The 19,631-nt window shown below is 30.8% G+C and overlaps 4 protein-coding genes across 4 annotated transcripts; 2 read left to right on the plus strand and 2 right to left on the minus strand.

Annotated features, from left to right (window-relative positions):
• Window positions 1-237: 237 nt before the first annotated feature.
• On the minus strand, window positions 238-4,269 carry LOC110599701 (plant intracellular Ras-group-related LRR protein 9). The gene is made up of 4 exons (XM_043950492.1): window positions 3,297-4,269; window positions 1,875-2,041; window positions 1,008-1,800; window positions 238-759 (listed from the first exon to the last, which is right to left on the minus strand). The coding sequence occupies exons 1-3, from the start codon at window positions 4,047-4,049 to the stop codon at window positions 1,158-1,160; spliced, it is 1,563 nt and encodes a 520-aa protein (XP_043806427.1). The 5' UTR covers window positions 4,050-4,269; the 3' UTR covers window positions 238-759; window positions 1,008-1,157.
• A 4,205-nt stretch (window positions 4,270-8,474) lies between these two features.
• LOC110600391 lies at window positions 8,475-10,753 on the plus strand. The gene is made up of 2 exons (XM_021737237.2): window positions 8,475-8,678; window positions 10,263-10,753. The coding sequence occupies exons 1-2, from the start codon at window positions 8,535-8,537 to the stop codon at window positions 10,416-10,418; spliced, it is 300 nt and encodes a 99-aa protein (XP_021592929.1). The 5' UTR covers window positions 8,475-8,534; the 3' UTR covers window positions 10,419-10,753.
• Window positions 10,754-12,147: 1,394 nt separating this feature from the next.
• Window positions 12,148-13,400, minus strand: LOC110600390. The gene is made up of 2 exons (XM_021737236.2): window positions 13,091-13,400; window positions 12,148-12,985 (listed from the first exon to the last, which is right to left on the minus strand). The coding sequence occupies exons 1-2, from the start codon at window positions 13,245-13,247 to the stop codon at window positions 12,507-12,509; spliced, it is 636 nt and encodes a 211-aa protein (XP_021592928.1). The 5' UTR covers window positions 13,248-13,400; the 3' UTR covers window positions 12,148-12,506.
• Window positions 13,401-17,297: 3,897 nt separating this feature from the next.
• Window positions 17,298-19,572, plus strand: LOC110631160 (L-type lectin-domain containing receptor kinase S.1). Its single transcript, XM_021778893.2, has one exon. The coding sequence runs from the start codon at window positions 17,449-17,451 to the stop codon at window positions 19,387-19,389; it is 1,941 nt and encodes a 646-aa protein (XP_021634585.1). The 5' UTR covers window positions 17,298-17,448; the 3' UTR covers window positions 19,390-19,572.
• Window positions 19,573-19,631: the final 59 nt, after the last annotated feature.

Raw genomic sequence — 19,631 nt, forward strand, 5'->3', positions numbered from 1 at the left:
AAAACAATGTGAAACAGACTGAGTGCTTCTTTCTGTATTCTCTAGAGTGAGATTTTTCTCTTCTATTGTTTTTATGTAGAGCTCAGTCCTTTGCTGATCGCTAGGATAGGGAAAGGCACTCTTTTTTCAGTGCAGAAATGGGTTCCATCTCTAGCATATAATTTTATAGATGGGAGTGACTAAAGAAAACTCGCACTCATAAGAATATTTATCTTTTCACCTAGTGATTATATATATGATGGGGAAAAATATTTTTTTTTATTAAATACACATATCTCTATGCATAATTCATTGCTAGAAAATTAGTATATATTTTCTTTATCCTCTCCCTTTCATAGATTGAGGGTTTTTCTTGGAATTGCTACGTCCTTTGCATGTGATTTTCTTTTTCTGAGTGCCCTGTTTTTTTGCAGATCAATTCTAAAATTTCCAGGCGAACAATGATTTTGGCATATTAAGGACGTTCATAATGTCCGCTGCTGCTCCATTATTTTGATCCTTCATTGGCTTTTGTGAGAGCCAAAGGCTATCACACCGGCTTCTGTTTCATCCTTTTCATCCACCATTTCCAGAGTCCACCGTTTTCACGGTCTTCACTTTTGCTACCTGATCAGAAAAAAAGTTATCTAAATTCGATCTATTATGGACTTACAAAATATCCACTACTGCTCCATTCATTGGCTTCTGTGAGAGCCAAAGGCTATCACACTGCTTCTGTTTCATCCAGTGTTTCCATAGTCTTCACTTTTGATTTGCTACCTGATTAGGAAAAAAAATTGTCTTGATTCAATCCATCACGGATTTAAAATATAAATAAATGAACCTACCATGAAACACTTCATTTGATGACCATAAGATTAATTCTGTTGTATAATATTTAAAATAATTATTAAACAATTAAATATTAAAATTAATAACTGTCGGTGATTAAGTGGGTGCTTATCAGAGAACCAGTCAATTTTAAATAAAAGAAAGAATGGGAAGACAGCAACAGCAGCGTTCTGTACCTAATGACATGTATTTTCAGGGATCAGAAATAGAAAGGAAGCAAAACAAAATTTGGTGACACTTCCATCTTTCATTAGTTGTGCATTTATCACGTGCACAATTCCTTCAAAAGGAAAGGACACTACCAAAATATGGTAGCGCAATGAAAGCTATAGCTGCTGATCCAGGTAAGCGTCCTTGGGAGATCTTGGACTTAATAATCCTGAAACATTCTCAGATACATTTTCAACATACTTCTTCAACAAGGATGTGCTCCTCGTCAACCACCCTGTCTGTCCTTGCTCTTGTACTACAACCATGCTTTTTCTTTCTGCCTCCACTAGTATGTCAAGCCATCTCTTAGCCATGAACATCTTCACAGCTTCAATGCCTTCCTTCACTACTTCTGATGGTGGGATCACAAGAGGATTTTGCTCCAAGTTCAATTTGGTTAAATTATCCAGCCGTCCGAATGTATCTGGTAATGTTTGAATCTGATTATTGCTGAGATCAAGTTCCTTGAGGTTTGTCAAGTCACCCAATGTCTCAGGAAGTTCCTTCAGGTCAGTGAAATTATTGCTCAAGTTGAGGATCTCAAGATTTGTCAATCTCCCAATTGAAAGTGGAAGGCCCTGAAGCTCATTGAAGTGAGCATCCAGATGCTGCAGAGATCTCATCTCACCAATAGAAGTGGGAAAAGAACGGAGCCTGTTCAACTGGATTGACAGCTTTTTAAGATTCACCAATTCATATCCAATATTAGTCGGCAAGTATGTAAGACGATTGAAGCTCACATCCAACTCCACCAATGACCTTCAATTGAAAATTTTATGTTAAATAAAAACAATATGTGGTCAGAGAAGGAATCTGTAATGAAATACACTTGCCTGCAATTTGAAATGGAGTCAGGTAAAGACTCTAGCTTATTACTGGAGGCGTCTAGAATTTTCAAGTTGTGTAGCAATCCAATAGAATCTGGCAATGCGTCCAAAATATTTGATGCAAGGTTGAGCTCCTCGAGATTTTCCAACCCAGATATTGAGTCAGGGATGACCTGTTCCCCTCACACAGGTCATCCAAACATAGGGACAACATACACAAGTCAACACATAAAAGGCTATAAAGCGAGAGATCAATATATATTTGAAATGTTGCCTGTAAAACCAAAACCATGGAAGCAAGCAAAGTCAAAAAGTACAAGGAAAATTAAATAGGTCCAATTATTTCAAATAACTCAAGACAAAGAGGATCTTGATAGTACCAAGGAATACATCTTGGACCTCTAATACTTGAATAGTTTGCTGGATATACCAAAAAGATGTAGCTGCACCAGAAAACCATGGCAGTTGGAGCGCTGCTTTCACGGTTTCACCAACTGGACACCTAGGTCACTTTCATTTGAAAAATATGTACCCCTATTGATCCATGGATTTGCATGGACCCCATCAAAAACTCTCTAAAGTTTACTACGACTACCTCATTCAGCTGACCACCTTACTGTTTACTCCTGATTATAGCATTCTGGAGACCAAAATAACCAGGACTCACCACAAAAACCCCACAAACTTGATTTCAGAACTCATGTGTAATGTAATCTAGCGATCAAAATTGAGGCCTTATAAACACCCAGAAGGCAGAAGATGCGATATGCAAGTTATAATAATCCCCACGAGGGGGAATAGATTGCTTGTTAGAAATATATCTAATAGCAATTTTAGATTTCGACTTATCATGACATATGCATAACACTGCATCATTATTCCTGAATTTTCCATCAGCCAACTATGCTCTCTGGACAAAACCCTAAGACCACACACACTCCCTATTGATGTAGCCAAGATCCTGTCAAATTTTTCTACACACAAATGAACATGAAAATAAAAAATAATTAAACATAATCCACATTTACCATTTCTTTGCAGCCAAATAAAGGCAGAAGAACAGGCTGATAATTAGTGTATTCTCAATGTAAAAAGATCATGTAACAACACGTCTTCAAAAGCACAGGCCTAAATATGTTTGTTTCTAAAATCTCATTATCTCAAAGCCATCTACGACAGCTAAAGAATTGTATTGCAACATCCCAATTAAGATTAGAGAAAACAACCTCTAATTCATATGCGTAAGGGATTCAAAATTGCATCATAGTTAAATACACATAAATAACCAAAGCAAACAATCCCAAGCTACAAAAATTTATACTTGAATCTGTTTATTTGCTTGCTAAAACGTCAACAACGGAACCTCTAACTGTAGCAAGCCAGCGACAAAAATTTATAAATAACGGAGAAAAAAATGAAGCAGCTAACCTCAAGCTGATTATTAGAGAGATTAAGCACTCTCAACCCATGAATCTTTCCAAACGCCTCAGGCAAGAACAATAGTCTCCTGTTCGACAAATCGACCCTCTCCAGCTCCTTTCCGGACGCCTCTTGGAGTATTCCCACAATCTCTTCGTTCAACTGCTCGTCCACTTCCTCCTTATCTTTCTTAACCTCCTCCTCCTCCGCCTCTCCCATCTCCGCCTTCTCATAAATCTTCACCAACCGCTGCTCCGCCGCTCTCAACAGCTTCTCATAAGACTGATGCATCTCCTCTAATTGCAATATCGTCTTGTACAAGATCTTCTCTTTCTCGGCGGCTCGTCGACACTGCTGTTCCTTGTCCGCCAACTGCGAACGCCAGTCAAGCCTGTCGACATCAGACGGCCGTGGAGAGAGGACAATTTCTTCGAGCTGTTTGGAGAGATCGGATTCGATTTCACAGAGCTTAAGTCGGGCAGCGTCGACAGTCTCGTGGTCAGGACGAGGGCCAAGGGTTCGAAGGACTGATCGGGTTTGAGCGACGTCGGCGATAGCGCGGGTCATTGAAGCTAGGAGTTTGGGGTCAGTTAAGTGGGGTAGTTGGGAAACAATGGGGGTTTGACTGGAAGAGGGATCGGAGGGAGCCCGTGGCGGGGGCTGCTCGACGTCACAGGTGGTGGAAGGGGATTTGCCTGATAAGGAGGGGAGTCGGGCCATAACATAGGAGAGGATGGGGAAAGACTTGGGATTGGGATCCATATTGATAATGGAATTGGAGTTTTTGGATGGAAATTTTCAGGAAAAAGTAGGCGTTGCTGAATGAACATGTGATAAGATGAATGTTGAAGGAGAAGGTTTAAGATCTGCGCCACTCCCCTGGTTCTGTATAGCGATTGTTGAGGTGGACGACGAAAACGATGCCAGTAATCAGCATTGATTCCGTTACTGGATTTACTGTTGCGGCTGATTTGGTCAAACATATGTAAATTCTCTTTTTTAACTCATAAATTAATAATCTGTGACATTCTTATGTTTTTTTAAAATTAATTATTTAGTTTTATTTTTTAATTATGTAATTATATATTAATATTATATATTTAATACTCGCTACAATATAAACAAATTATATTTATTATATACATAATTATTATTATTATTATTATTTAAAATTTTATATATTATTTTTTATTTTTTAATATTATTTAATATTTAAATATGTTATTTTAATATTTATATTTAACTCAAAATTTAATTTTTTTATTAATGTTAAATTAATTTAAATAATAAAATAATTATCTACTTAATTTATCATTCATTATAAATTTAAATTTAATTATAAAATTACCACCTACTTATAAATTTAAATATATATAAATTTAAATTTTATTAATTTTAAATTAATTTAAATAATAAAATTATTATCTATTTAAATTTTAATTATATAATTAAATAAAATATAGATTTTACATATTATATATTTATAATTAAAATTTTTAAATGTTAAAATTTATATTAAATTCAATAAATTATTTTTATTATAATAAATAATTTAATTTCCCGAAAAATAAAACTAATAACATTAGAAATAATTTCATTTAATATAATAAATTTATAATGATTATTACTTATAGCTATATTAATATTTATATTATTTTAATTTTTATTATAAATTATAGCTCATCAATCATTATAATTTATATAAAAATAATCACAATAATCAATAAATGAATTATTGTCATAAAATTTTAATTACGATGAATTACCTCAATTTTTATCAAGTTATTTAAAACCTGTAAAGATTTATTTTTTAAATTTAATTTACACCATCCATTAATTTTAAATTTAATATTATAAAATATATTTATAATATATTTCTCAATTGTAATATAACTATATTACAAAATAAACTTGAATCTTTTTTATTTTATTTAGGTACTTCTTATTTTAAAATTTTATTTTATTAATAAAATTAATTTAAATAATAAAATTATCATATATTTTAAATTTTTAAATTTTAAATAATATTATTATCAACTATAAATTAATTAAAGATTATTTAAAATAAATAAAAGATCTAAGAATATTATTGATAATTTTAATATTTTCATCTCTTTTCACTTTTATATATATAGTATAGAATATATATATATATATATATATATAAATAATTATTATATTAAAAGAAATTATTTAACTAATATAATTCTGTTTCAAAAAAAAACTAATATAATTTTCTTTTACAATAAAATAAAATATGTACTTATACTATATTATACCATTAAATTGTAAATTAATATTTTTTTAAAAATTATGTTTCAATAAAATTTAATTAATTACATATATAATGATTAGTTTAAATTAAATTAAATTAAAAATAAATATTACTTAATAATAAAATTTAAATTTAAAAAGGCATTAATCTAATCAATTTAAAATTTAATTTTTATTTTTTTAATTATTATCCAATCAAAATAAAAGTAAATATATTATTATCATATTTAATTAAGGATAGTTTAAAAAATCTCTTATTTTCCTCTTTTAATTATAATATATATTTTATAATTTTATTTCATAATAATAAATTAAAATTATAGTACTATATATAAAAATATATATATAATTAATTAATCAATTTTTAATTTATTATTTATACATAATAAATTAATTTATGATAATAAAACTACAAAAATAATAAAAAAATCTATTAAAAAAATAGCTAATAAAAATATAATATTTTTTAAAATAAATATTAATAAAATTTCATTCAAAAAGAGATATCATTCCAAATAGAGAGATGATTATATCTAATAGATTTTCTAACCAAAATATGAGCAGTTAGAGTAGTATTACGACGAATCTATCTAATAGAAATATCAGTTTTAGAATCTAATAAAAATTTACAATTATTCAAAATCAAACTCTTGTATAATCTAATTTGACAAATATGCTCCTCAAGTATCTGTCTAAACTCCTGCATAAGGTAATTTAACAAAAATACTTCTCATTTCTTCTCATCTCTTGAGCATAAATCATTAAAGTCTTCCGAACAAAATTACGAAAGAGAGTTTCTACGAGATAAGACTCGAATAAGAATATTGACGTTGTCATTACAATTCCGAAAATCCATAATAACTAATAAATCTCTATTAAATATTACCTTTCAAAATAACTGAATCAATAAAATTTAAAGAAAAGCCAGCCACAGAAATGACTCTTACACATTAATAAAATGCCTCATTTCAATCTTTATCTCTTATCTGAGAAGCAAGTATCAAAATATAAAAAGATATAAAAAAATTACATATGAAAACTACAATTTTTTATTTTCATCAAAAATAAAATGTCCGGCTTGTAACTATTAAAGAAATCCTTTAATACATTAACTGTTAAAGGATTGCCGCCATAAATCTAGGGATGGCAACGGATCGGGTATTTTCGGGTACCCGATCCGACCGAACCCTAATAGAACGGAACCCTAATAGAACGGATTTGGGTAGTTATAATCGGATTTGGAACGGGTTCGGATTTTAAAAATAATACCCATTGTGGGTTCGGATCGGATTCAGATTTTATGTACAGGGTACCCACTACCCGAACCCGTTTATATAAATAATTAATTTAATATAAAAAATATATTTTACAATAATATTTATAAATTTTTTTATATTTTTTTATTTAAAAATTTAAATTTAAATATTCTTTAGAAATATTAAATTTTTTAAATAAAAATTATTAATGAAAAATATTTTTTAAATTATTAATGAAAAATATTTTTTATATAAATTATTAATTAAAATATATAAGATTAAACGAGTTCGGATTTTATTCGGATAATAATAATCGGGTTTGGGACAGATTCGGATAATTTAAATTAATTTTTAATCGGGTTCGGAACGGGTTTGGATATTACTAATATAAATCGGGTTCAGGTTCGGATAGTTTAATTTTTGCGGGTACCCTACCCGTTTACATCCCTACATAAATCTGCCAAAAAGATTTACAGATTTTGAAAATTGATTAAATTGTATGTGAGAAATATTTTCACTATATAGAAATCATAAGTGATGATCGGAATATTTCTGAAACTTTTAATAGGGACAACAATATCTTATTGATCGATAATCAATTAATGCGGATCGTCTTTCAAAACAAGAGAAAATAAAAAATTAGATTTAAAATAATAAAAAATACGAAAATATCGAATCACAAACAGATTAAAAAGGAAAACTTTATTTTGTAGCCGTATATAATATTTTTTTTATTTTTTTATAGAGATTTTTTACTTATAATTTACGTAGAAATACAATTATTATATTGATTAATTACATATTATATAATATTTATATATAAGAATATTATATGATATTTATATATAAGAGTGGTATAGAAATAAAAATTAATATATTTAAAGATAATAATAAAGTTAATTTGATGTCAATAATCTAATCTAATTTAATTTATAAATTTTAAATAGTAGAATAAATAAATATTTTCATATTTTATTATTAAATTTAATTAAATTAAAATATTAAATAATAATAAATTTATTTTTAATTAATATTTTTAATTCTCACTAATTAAATTTAACTTTATATTTTAATTTATACTTAAAAAACATAAATTTATTATTTTAATATGTATCTAATATTTAAACATGCTATTTTAATAATTTTAATTTTAAAATTAATTTAATTATATTTTTATTAATTTAAATAATGTTTTAGCAAACTATAACATTAATTGAAATAATAAAATTATCATCTCTTATTTAAAAATTAATATCAATAAATTTATATGTATATCTTTTAAAATTTTTTAATTAACTATAAAATTAATTTAAATAATAAAATTATTATTTATTTTAAATAATAAAATTATCATAAATAAATAAAAGAGTTAAGAATATTATCGAAAATCTCAATATTTTCCTCTTTCTACTTTTATATATATATAAATTTTATCAAAAGATTTAATTAAATATGTATAATTTAGTGTATCATTTAACTTAAACTATATTATGTAAATTTTATTCAATATTATATTATATTATATTTTATTACAATCGTACATAAACATATGTATTTATCTAAACGGTTGGCTAGTCAGATGCAAATGATAACACGATGTCGTTTTATTTGAACAGATATATATTTAACCCGCTGCTTCTGCTCAATGAGCAATTTGCAGTGTAGCCCATTGGATTAGACGAAGTGAGTGTGGAGAGCCTAAAAACGGCAAATCAAAATGTTGCAGTTCCCGGCGTACATGACACAGTACCCCTGGTCAACGAGGACGATTCCGACTTCATGTCTACTACCGTCGCAGTGGCCTCAACCTCACAGCGAAGAGCTCCTGCTCGCCATGGAGGAATCCGATTTCGAAGAGAAGGTATAAATTATCGCCTCTTTTTTAATTTATACCCTCATCTTTTAAAATAAACCCAGATTTCTTGATTTCATTTTTCTTGTTATTGATGTGCCAGTTGCCAATTATTTTCATTTCACCAAATTTCCAATTTCTTTTTTTTACTCTTCCGTACTAACTGGAGGATTCTTAGCTGTACAAAATCTTTGTTTTGGGGCTGCAATCCAATTGTTTGATAGAATTTAATCTAAATTAAGAGCATATTTGTGTCGGGTTTAATTTGATATACAGACTTGTCTTCCATGTTTGTGTATAAAATGCAGGTTCTTTGTGTCGTTTGTTGATTGTACAGGGCTGCCCCCACCCATCCCCCAGAAAAAAGAAAAAAAAAATGATTTAACGCTCTTCCACATTTCTGAGAGAAGCATTTAAACAGTTAAGTCCTTTTAAAACCACCTAGGCTGAGGACATCGTCTTTTTAGCATTTCTGGATTCTATTCGGATGACATGTATCCATGATGTGCTTATTTAAGGTTCAAAATTTTTATTGCTGCTTTGATTGTCATGAGAATGTTAATTGTGCAGATTTCAAGGATTTTCTTCATGGCGTCAACTTCTGTCTTCTTTCTGCTTATTTTTATCAAGATTTTTCTCATACATAGGCTCCCCTCTTTGTTTATTCGTTATTTTCCTTTTCTTTTACCTTTTAGTAATTCTTATGCAATAACTTCCATATCCAGGGTCCCTCATAGTTTCATCTAGACAAACAATAAAAATTTTGATTTGTATGCTTTGAGAAATGGATCAAGCTAGAAAGAGTGGATGGGAATGTATAATGTATTCAACTCGTTCTTTGGCATGTGGTTTAGTATTTAATTTAATTGTCTTCCATAATGGAAACTGGAAAAGAATCTTATGTTTTAAGGGTCACACTAGCACAGAGATAGATGTTCTGAGCTGTGATGCAATTGTTTAACTGGTGAATCTTGGTTGCATGTGGAAGTTTTGTGGTGCATTGGAAGTCTTGTGAAAGCAGTTTCAAAATTGAGAAAGCACTACTGCTGTGTCCTCAATAACTGGCAAATGAAGGCACATTTTGCTTATCCTGTGTTCCAGTCAGATGGAACATTGGTATGTTTCAGATTAGGAGAAGTTGATCTGGGATTTAGCAAAGACTGCATTGTGATTTATTCCCAATTAGAGTTGGTTGTATTGTATCTTTGTTAGTCACTTTATTTCTCTATGAAACTATGAAGATCATATCATAAGATATGCAAATGTCTCTCTCTCTCATTTTTCATGTATAATTCTTGAATCGAGAAATTATTTGTAGTTATAAGTGAATCATAATTTTATTCTTTGATGCAGGGTAGCTACAAATTTTGTTTAACCTATTAGAAAAGAGAAGGGAAAAAAAAAAGGAAAGAAAACGTTTGGCACATTCTGATAGATTCAATTATGGACATGTCTGTGTGGTGTGTCCAGCTTTATTTCCTCATGTGTATGATATTACGAATTGCATTCTGCATCTGTGCCTGATTAATTTTTTTTTTCTTCTTAGTTTTTGATGAGTTACTGTGTTGATATTAACATGGTTAACATGTGTAGTGCAATGAAATCAGAAAGACTAACAGCAACATCCCAGTAATCGGTAAAACTACTGTTGATAATGATAGAGAAGACTTTGATAATGATGCGGATGATGATGATCCTGATAATGCAGAGGAATCTGAAGGTGAAGAATTTGAGCAGGAAACTGGCTGAAGATAGTTGCTGCTATTGCAATTCCTTAAACTTTGTTAGAAAATTTTAGATGTCAAACTGAGCTTGTGAACCCATCGCCTAAAATCAAGGAAAAGCTCTGGCTTTAAAGTTTTATGTAAACTTCTATACTCTTAACTGGGTTGTTAATTTTTGCATGAACGCGCAACATTGAATATCTTCACCCCTGAAAGACAATGTGTTTAAGGTGTTTGTGTGGATGTGGATACACTACGAACTGCATCATTTAGCTCCCATCCGTTTTTCAGTTTTGTTTTGTCGTTCATGACTTGACGGCACAATTGATATGGCATATGGGTTCTGTTGTGTCTTGCAAATTAGCTGTCCTTTTTTAAAATTATTTGTGGCATGATTAGAATGTTGATGACATATTCTCTTCGGCTGGCATGAACAAAGACGCGAAATTCTCATTGTTAAACACATTAATAACATTTTATTTGCGACCATAAAGCCAAGGTGGTTGTAGTGGTTTTAAAGGGACAAAATAATGGGCCTCGCAAATTCACAGTGATATATAGAAGTGGGCTTGTTAAGGAATATAATTAGATGCACCTTCATTGGACTGGTGGTGGCCTCAACTTCCCGCCTACTGGAAATATATATTTTCTATATATAATATTTTATTTGGTCATAATTTATTTATACTAAAATATAAAGTTTTTAACTTTGACATTTTTAATTTCATGTCACAGAAAACTTCCAAAAAACTTTTTATTTAGTAGTGTATCAACTTTCACAAAAATTTTTGAACAGAATAATTAAAAAAATAGAAGGTGGTGAAAATTAGTTATTTTGTTTTTTTTTTTTAAAAAAAAGCTGCTTGTGTTTTAAGTTACCATTTCTTGTATTATTCATGCTTTGCTTAGTTTACTTGTTAAATATAACTCATAACTAATTGTAATTAATATTTTAAGCATTTGGTAATGTTACATTCAGCTGTTATATAAGATTAATATACGTACATATCATATTATTTATTTTAGTATTGAGAAAGATATATAAATATATAAGCTTTTAAAATATAATTTGAAAAATAATTATTTTTATGTATAGAAATGAACATTATAATTACTTTAATTATTAGTTATAATATGATTTTGTTTATCTATTATTATTTTTAATTATAAATAATTTTAACTATGTCTAAAATTAATTGGGAGATATATAAAACTTTAGTAATTAATAATTTTTAAAAAGACGTAGTAAAAGAAAAACAAATCAGCTATTAATCAATGAAAAAAAAATTTAATATAGGTAATATTAAACACAATTAATATGATACTATCAGCTGGTAATCACATTTAATGTATGAAATAACTGAATTAAAACCTTTTAATACTTCTAGAATCACGTTTAAAAATAATTTAAATTCTAAAAATTAAAATGTACTAATTCTTTATTTGATTATAATTTCTCATATTATTCCAGTGATAAGATTCTAAATTTCAAGGAAGTTCAATGTATATGCATTGGCTAGAAGCTTCTCCGCCAGTCCATAGCTAAATTAGACTCGCATTTTAGCCTGCAAATCACCAAACAAATACATTAGACAGCCATCTTCAACGACGCTCATTTTGACCACATAAATACAAAAAAGAGGGAGAGAATAAGAAACAGCAGAGCAACTCATGGGTCACGCCCTCTGGACTCGCCTCTGTCCACACCAAAAACAACTGAAAACTGTGTCATGTCTAAAATTTTAAAAGAATTCGAGAACCTGTGTGTTACTGTCTAACTGAAACATTATCATTAAAATTAAAATCTGTGTCGCAATTCACAATTGAATGTATTGAATGTTGCCCGCGTAACATATATACATAGCGATGTAGACGTGCTTGTATTAACAGCCGTGATCGGAGTTCCAACGGCAAAAGTACTGGCCGGAACAAGAAACAACTCACAGAACTCGGCAAGGGCAACAAAATAAAAAATAAGTTCTAAAATTTACAATCCAATTACATATCAAAACTTCATCCTCTTCCCACTGTAATTTTCTTTTCCCCATCATAATCTTTGTCCTTAATTTTTTTAAAGCTAATTCATTTCAAAAAAAAAATTCGTATAAGCTAATTAGCTAATTTTCTGAGCGTTAATGCCAATTATTGACCAGTACGGGTCACAACGCCGAAATCTAGGGTTTCCTTGTCCTTTAAACCGAGGGTCTCCACAGCATAATCCAGGGTTTTCCTTGTCCTTACATGGATTATAAAGGAGTCCGCAATAGTCCTTGCAAAAGCCGATGGGATATCCGATCGGCGGTGAATAACTTCCAGATTGTCGATAATCGAAGGCATTAGAAGGCAATTTGACTGGATAGAAATCGACGCTTGCAGGTGCTGATGGAGGAGGAGAGACGGTTTTGAGCGACTGTGGAGGGGAGAGAACGGCTCTAATCTTAGAACCAGGACAACACCGATCATATTCTTCAAGAAGAAGCGCCAATTCCCCATCAGATTTTATAGAAATTAGCATTTCAAAATTTCCTTTCGGCAACTGACACTTCAATTCCACGGAATATCCACAAAATTCCCCAAGCTTAACCATCAGTTCTGCAACAATCAAACATGGTAATTAAGTTTCTATAAAACCAGAATCGAAAATTCACCTAACACACAAAGAAATTAATTAAAATAATCAATAACAGATGAACAAACCTGCAAAGGATATGGAACGATCGGCAGCTAGAATTCTAGAGAGACCACCAACGTAACGAAGCTTTCCATCAACGGGTCGTGGAAGAATCTGACCACCGTAGCTACAAAGAAACTTTATAGTATCTACGCTTATCTGTGAATCACTATCGCTCACCATAATTTCTCTTCGGAGTGTACAATTGCCAAGGGAAGGGAAGGTTGGGGTTCGATTGGAGAATATTCCGAAGAGAAAATTCTGGAGAGGGAGGGAAGGGGAATCGAAAATAAGAAGGAAGAGAGGATGGTTTGTGTTTCAAACCGCAAGAGGCATAAAATTGAGGGGTATAAATAGGGAAAAAATTGGAGAAGATGGTCGTTGGGTAACGTCAAATTAGAGCCCACACGTAACGGCTGTTAAAATCTTGAGAAACTATTAAGTTTATAACAATATTCCGGTGGAGACGCATCTTTGAATATTTTTAATATTAAAATTATTAGTTATTTTTAAATTTATTGCTTTTAATATATAAAAAAATTAAAAGTAAAAAATAAGAAATATAAAATTCATAGTAATTTATTTTCTATTATTAAAAATTAAAAAATTAAACGAATAACATTAATTTTGCGATAAATTAATTTAATTTATTAATGTTAGAAAAATAACATGTAACGAATAATTTCCATTGGATATTCCGTTTGCGGGACGAAAGCGAAATTAGTTGGAGACTGTTGGCCAATCAGGTAAGACTTCGTGGCAATTCTGTTTTAGGGAATGTTGCTGGTAGGCGTCTTTCTTCTCTTTTGGAAGAAAGACAACACCTTTATATTTATAATATATATATATATATATTTGATTGAATTTCCAACTCAAAATTTCTTAATTCCAAAAATAATATGAGTATTAATAAATTAAAGTATATTGATAATGCAACACTCATGTAATTTGGTTTTGGTGTAAAATATGAGATGTTTAATATTTTAGAGCTATGCTGAATAAATATTAGCAGTTATTATTTCTAACTCATATATTGTCAAGTAGGGGAATGCAATTATCTTAGAATATATGCTTAACTAGGAAGATGCTAGAAAACTACACCCTCAATGTCAATTCCCCTGTTGGAATCAAAAGTTTTACAAAAATGTAATTAAATTAATTTATTTTATATAATAATTTTTTATTTAAAATAAAAAATTTTAATTTTTATTAATTAAAAAATTTTGCAGTTTAGAAAAAGTTGAAAATTTATTTAAATGGACGTGATCTTCCATTGTGGCTGCATTTTATGATGATCTTCCCCACTTTGCCATTGGCAGGGAGGACATAACAGATTCTTCATTAATACTGAAGAAGAAGATAATGGACGTGACATGCCTGGCTGTGGTTTTCCATCCGAAAACAACATAATATCCTATAATTCTAATCCATAATGTACCAAAAATCTTAAATGGATGAGATTTTTTTTTTTCTGATGATCTAGATTGATATATTTTCGTCCTCTGAATTCTATGGACCACGGAAAAATCTCCATTGTAGTTTTCTTTGGAGGTTGATGGGATCTCTGTTTGTCTTGTAATGGCAGATTTTTCTTTTACATCCAAAATAGTTTCAGAAGAAGCTTTGTTGGGCCTTCGATTTACTAGTGGGGTTGTATCTCTTCTATTTGGTGGATTGCCAACCAAGCCCACCCTATTTTTCTAGATTCTGCTATCCCTTATTTTATTTACTTATAGAAGCCTATCAGAAATGTAAAATATCAAGAACTTCAAGGAGCAAATTGATCTATCTCCTTCAAACATGTCAAAAGAAATGGGAATAAGGCCGCCACTCTTTAGCTTCTAAAGTCATTAACCAAAAAGCTCACTTTGAATATGTGGAAAATTGGCAAACAACGGTTGATAAATTTAGGAATCTCAATTCGATTTACATTAGTAATATTTAAATTTATTTTAAATTAAAAATTAATTTAAATTATTTTGAATATATTTTAAATTCAATTATTATTATTTAAATAAATTTTAATTCATTTAGCTTTACATATTTTAATTAATAATTTATATAAAAAATATTTTTTAAATTTTATAAAAAATATAAAATATTTTTTATTAATAATTTTTATTTAAAAAATTTAATATTTTTAAAAATTATTTAAATTTTAATTTTTTAAATGAAAAAATATATAAAAAATTTATAAATATTATTATAAAATATATATTTTATATTAAATTAATTATTTATATAAATAAATTTGAATAGTTGATATTCTATACATAAAATTTAAATTCGATTTGAATCTACAGCATATATTATTTTTTAAATTTAAATTTATTTTAATTTCGATTATAATTATTTAAATTTATTTTATTAAAATTTAAATACATTAAATACTTAAAAATACTTATTCCGTAGCCATTTCTAGATAAATTGTACTAACGAATAAATTTCAAAGGCAGCCGACTCAAAGGAATGAGTTGTGCATGTCAATCGCATATAGCTTGGCATTGGCAAGTGGCGAGCTCAGTGGGAAATGGGGCGACAGGAATTTTTCCTTTTTCCACCTTGACGACGGATTTCATGATTTAGTCAACTTTCTTAAAAATTTTAGGAAACTTTTGTGTGTGGATTTTATATTTTTCCACTCTGTTTTCTCAATGTAAATATGAGCCATTATAAATTTAAAATATAAATATATCGCCTCATTTATTTTTATGGAAAATAAAATTTTTATTTAAACTCTGATTTATTTTATAAAAAATATATTTTTATATTTTTTAATATTTAAAATATTTAAAAAATTTAATTAATAAAAAATATTTTTTTAATTAAAAAAAGTAAATCATTCTTTTTTTAAATGACTTTTTCATTAATATATATATATAAATTTATTAATAAATTATATTTTTTAAATTATAATTAAATAATAAAAAATAAATAATTTTATTAAAAACTATTTTCTATTTAAAATACTTTTTATAAAAAATATTTTTAACAGAAAATATTTTTTAAATATAAAAGATTAGTTAAAATCTATATTGTGAATGGTGGTTTTATACCTTTAAAAAGGTACACTTGCTCCATGGTAGGTCCAAATAACCTGCAACTCCAATTGCAGATTCCTCTTGACAATTTAGTTGGCGTTTTCAATTCCCTTAACGTGTAAGAAAAAGAAAAAAAAGGTAAAGTTTTTTTCTTGGTCAGAAATTCTAACTTCATTAATTGGATGGATGTATAAGACCCAAGACTAAAACTATTAGAGACTTGATAGCATGAAACATCAAATTTAATAATCCACTGTAAAGAAATATGCTGAGCCCAATAATAATGAAAACCTAATAGAAAGGTCTTATTTCGTTGGGATAATTTAACTAAATAATTTAAAATTTTCAAAAACTATCAAAATTTTATTTGTTTGATTGTTAATATTTTTGTAATTTTTTAAAAAATCAGATAGATTTTTTCTTTTAATGCAAGGAAAGTAAATTATTTAGTGAATGTCATTTTTTAATAAATAACATTTTTCAAATCAACCGATACGTTAAAAATGTAGAAACCCACTAACACAAAAGGAGGAAGCAACTAAAGTTTAAACTTGAAAATCATTCAATCTACTAGAACGATCCCAATTCAAAAAAAAAAAAAAAAAAAAAAATTCATACATTCAGGTTTCCATCTGCTTGAAACTGGGGGACCAAGTTTTATATGACAATGTTTTACCAACATATGAAAAACATAGCTTTGTGTTCTTTCCATCAATTTCTCAAAACTCTTAATAAAATATCTAAGTTTTCAATTAAACAGATTACCTTCTAAATCAAAAATATATATCTAGAGAAATTTCTCCAACAGTTAAAAACTTTTTTTTTTATTAAAATATTATTTTTATCACTTTATCAAATCGTAAATAATATTTCATTGACTTAAAACTTCACGAACAAATTCTAAATAAATACAAACATTACTACATTAATTGCATTGATTTCAGAACTTATCTTTTAAAAATGATAATAAAAAAATCAACTAAATAAATTGAATTTGATTTTTTAAGAAAAAAATATTCAAGCCTTATTCTTAAATTTCAACATGAAATTAATGTTAATAGGATCATAAAAAGATCGAGACCAAAAAAAAGACAAAGAACAAAGGTAATGCATTTGAAATTGTCACGTCAAAATTACCCACCGAATCATCATAAAAGATATTCGTACTAGGCCCACATTTCCGAAACGGTGGCTTAAGACCGGCAGTCTCACGGTACGATGACCTCCAGGCCACAGCCTTGTCCAATTCAATAAAATATTTATCGACCTCTCTATTCACCGTCTCATCTCTCACTCCTAACGCCGGATTTCTCATCTTTCCTCGTATCACCGGCATCAATGAAATGAGGCCGCCGCCTCAGTCCTTCATCCTCCTCCTCCTCTGTTGGGTCTATCCCTGTTTTTCGGTTGACTTTCTCTTTAATTCCTTTAATGCTACAAAGCCCGGTGTTATTTTCATCGATGATGCCCGGGTGGACTCGGCGGTCATCCTGCTCACCAACGATACCAACCAGTATTCCTTGGGACGAGCCTTTTACCCAACAAGGATTCGAATGAAACCAACTCAGAACTCCACTACTCTGTCTTCCTTCTCTACTTCATTCGTTTTCTCTGTATTGCCAGAGATCGCCTCAAGTCCAGGCTTTGGCCTTACCTTTGTTCTCTCAAACTGGACCAACCCTCCTAATGCTCTCGCCAGTCAGTATTTCGGGCTTTTCACTAATGCGACTGTATCTTCTCAGGCTCCACTTCTGGCTGTGGAGTTCGACACGGGGCAGAATCCTGAATTCAACGACCCTAATGGGAATCATATCGGGATTGATTTGAATAACATTGAATCTACCAAGACAGAACCTGCTGGATATTATAATTCCTCTGGAGGATTTGTGCCAGTAATTATGAACAATGGGCAGAACGTTCACGCCTGGATTGACTTCAATGGTCCTAATTTTGAGATAAATGTGACTGTTGCGCCCATTGGAGTGCCTCGTCCGCCTGTGCCTACACTCAATTTTAAAGATCCTGTTATTGCTAATTATGTTTCTGCTGAGATGTATGTGGGATTCTCGGCTTCCAAGACGACTTGGGTTGAGCCCCAAAGGATTTTGGCTTGGAGTTTCAGTGACACGGGGTTGGCCAGAGAGATTAACACCACAAATCTGCCGGTTTTTTTGCCCCCATCATCGACCAACTCTTTGTCGGCTGGGGCTATCGCCGGGATTTCGATTGGTTGTGCTGCTTTTGTTCTTATCCTTTCTTATGGGCTTTATAGGTTCTGGCTAAACCAGAAATTGAAAGATCAAGAAGAAGATGAGATCGAAGATTGGGAGCTTGAATACTGGCCTCATCGATATTCATATGAAGAGCTAAGCCAAGCCACAAATGGATTCTCCAACGATCAGCTCCTGGGTTCGGGAGGATTTGGTAAAGTATACAAGGGAATTCTCTCCAACAGCACGGAAGTTGCCGTCAAATGTGTGAACCACGACTCCAAACAAGGTCTGAGAGAGTTCATGGCAGAAATCTCAAGCATGGGTAGACTCCAACATAAGAACCTAGTCCAAATGAGAGGCTGGTGCAGAAAATCCACTGAGCTCATGCTTGTCTATGATTACATGTCCAATGGCAGCCTCGATCGTTATATATTTAGCAAGCCCAAGAAGCTTTTGAACTGGCAACAACGCCGCCAAGTCCTCGCCGATGTAGCCGAGGGGCTAAACTACCTTCACCATGGATGGGACCAAGTGGTGGTACACAGGGATATTAAATCGAGCAACATATTGTTGGACTCAGAGATGCGAGGCCGGCTTGGAGACTTTGGTCTTGCAAAGCTGTACAGTCACAATGAAGTACCTAACACGACGCGAGTAGTGGGAACATTGGGATACTTGGCACCTGAACTGGCAACGATTGCCGTACCGACGGCGGCAAGCGATGTATATAGCTTTGGAGTAGTAATACTAGAGGTCGCCAGCGGAAGGAAGCCGATAGAGATGGGGAAGGATGAAGAGGAAGATAGGGTGCTTATTGATTGCGTGAGGGAATTGTATGTCGAAGGGAAGTTGGTGGAGGCGGCGGATGAGAGGATGCAAGGGGAGTATGGGGTGGAGGAGATGGAGATGGTCTTGAAGCTTGGGTTGGCCTGTTGCCACCCGGATCCCCAGAAGAGGCCTAGCATGAAAGAGGTCGTGGCCCTTCTGGTGGGAGAGCATGTGGCGGCTGCGCCGGCGGAATTATTGACTGAGTTGGCTCGTGGGGCTACCGGAGACAATAATGATGTGTGAAGGGGGCGTTCTGCCGTTGTTTTTTTATTTTTAATTTTTTTTACATATTATAATTTAAATTTAAATTTTGTATTAAAAAAAAAGAACACAAGAAAATATTCCAATTACATGTGTAATTTTCTATTGAAAGGTTATTGAATTTTAATGGATGACGAGGTGACAACTACTCGCCGACTTTAATCATTTTGAAATTTGAAAAGCAAAGATCAAAGAAACACCTACTAGAATAGACGAGGGTATGG

This window comes from Manihot esculenta, chromosome 14 (genome assembly GCF_001659605.2).
Source record: "Manihot esculenta cultivar AM560-2 chromosome 14, M.esculenta_v8, whole genome shotgun sequence".
NCBI classification, from domain to species: domain Eukaryota; kingdom Viridiplantae; phylum Streptophyta; class Magnoliopsida; order Malpighiales; family Euphorbiaceae; genus Manihot; species Manihot esculenta.

Coding starts and splice junctions, on each gene's coding strand:
- LOC110600391 (XM_021737237.2), top strand. CDS start 8,535: ATGTTGCAGTTCCCGGCGTACATGACACAGTACCCCTGGTCAACGAGG. Junction 8,679..10,262: donor AATCCGATTTCGAAGAGAAG/GTATAAATTATC, acceptor TAACATGTGTAG/TGCAATGAAATCAGAAAGAC.
- LOC110600390 (XM_021737236.2), bottom strand. CDS start 13,247: ATGGTGAGCGATAGTGATTCACAGATAAGCGTAGATACTATAAAGTTT. Junction 12,986..13,090: donor TCGTTCCATATCCTTTGCAG/GTTTGTTCATCT, acceptor TGATTGTTGCAG/AACTGATGGTTAAGCTTGGG.
- LOC110631160 (XM_021778893.2), top strand. CDS start 17,449: ATGAGGCCGCCGCCTCAGTCCTTCATCCTCCTCCTCCTCTGTTGGGTC.
- LOC110599701 (XM_043950492.1), bottom strand. CDS start 4,049: ATGGATCCCAATCCCAAGTCTTTCCCCATCCTCTCCTATGTTATGGCC. Junction 2,042..3,296: donor TCTCTAATAATCAGCTTGAG/GTTAGCTGCTTC, acceptor TGAGGGGAACAG/GTCATCCCTGACTCAATATC. Junction 1,801..1,874: donor GACTCCATTTCAAATTGCAG/GCAAGTGTATTT, acceptor TTTCAATTGAAG/GTCATTGGTGGAGTTGGATG.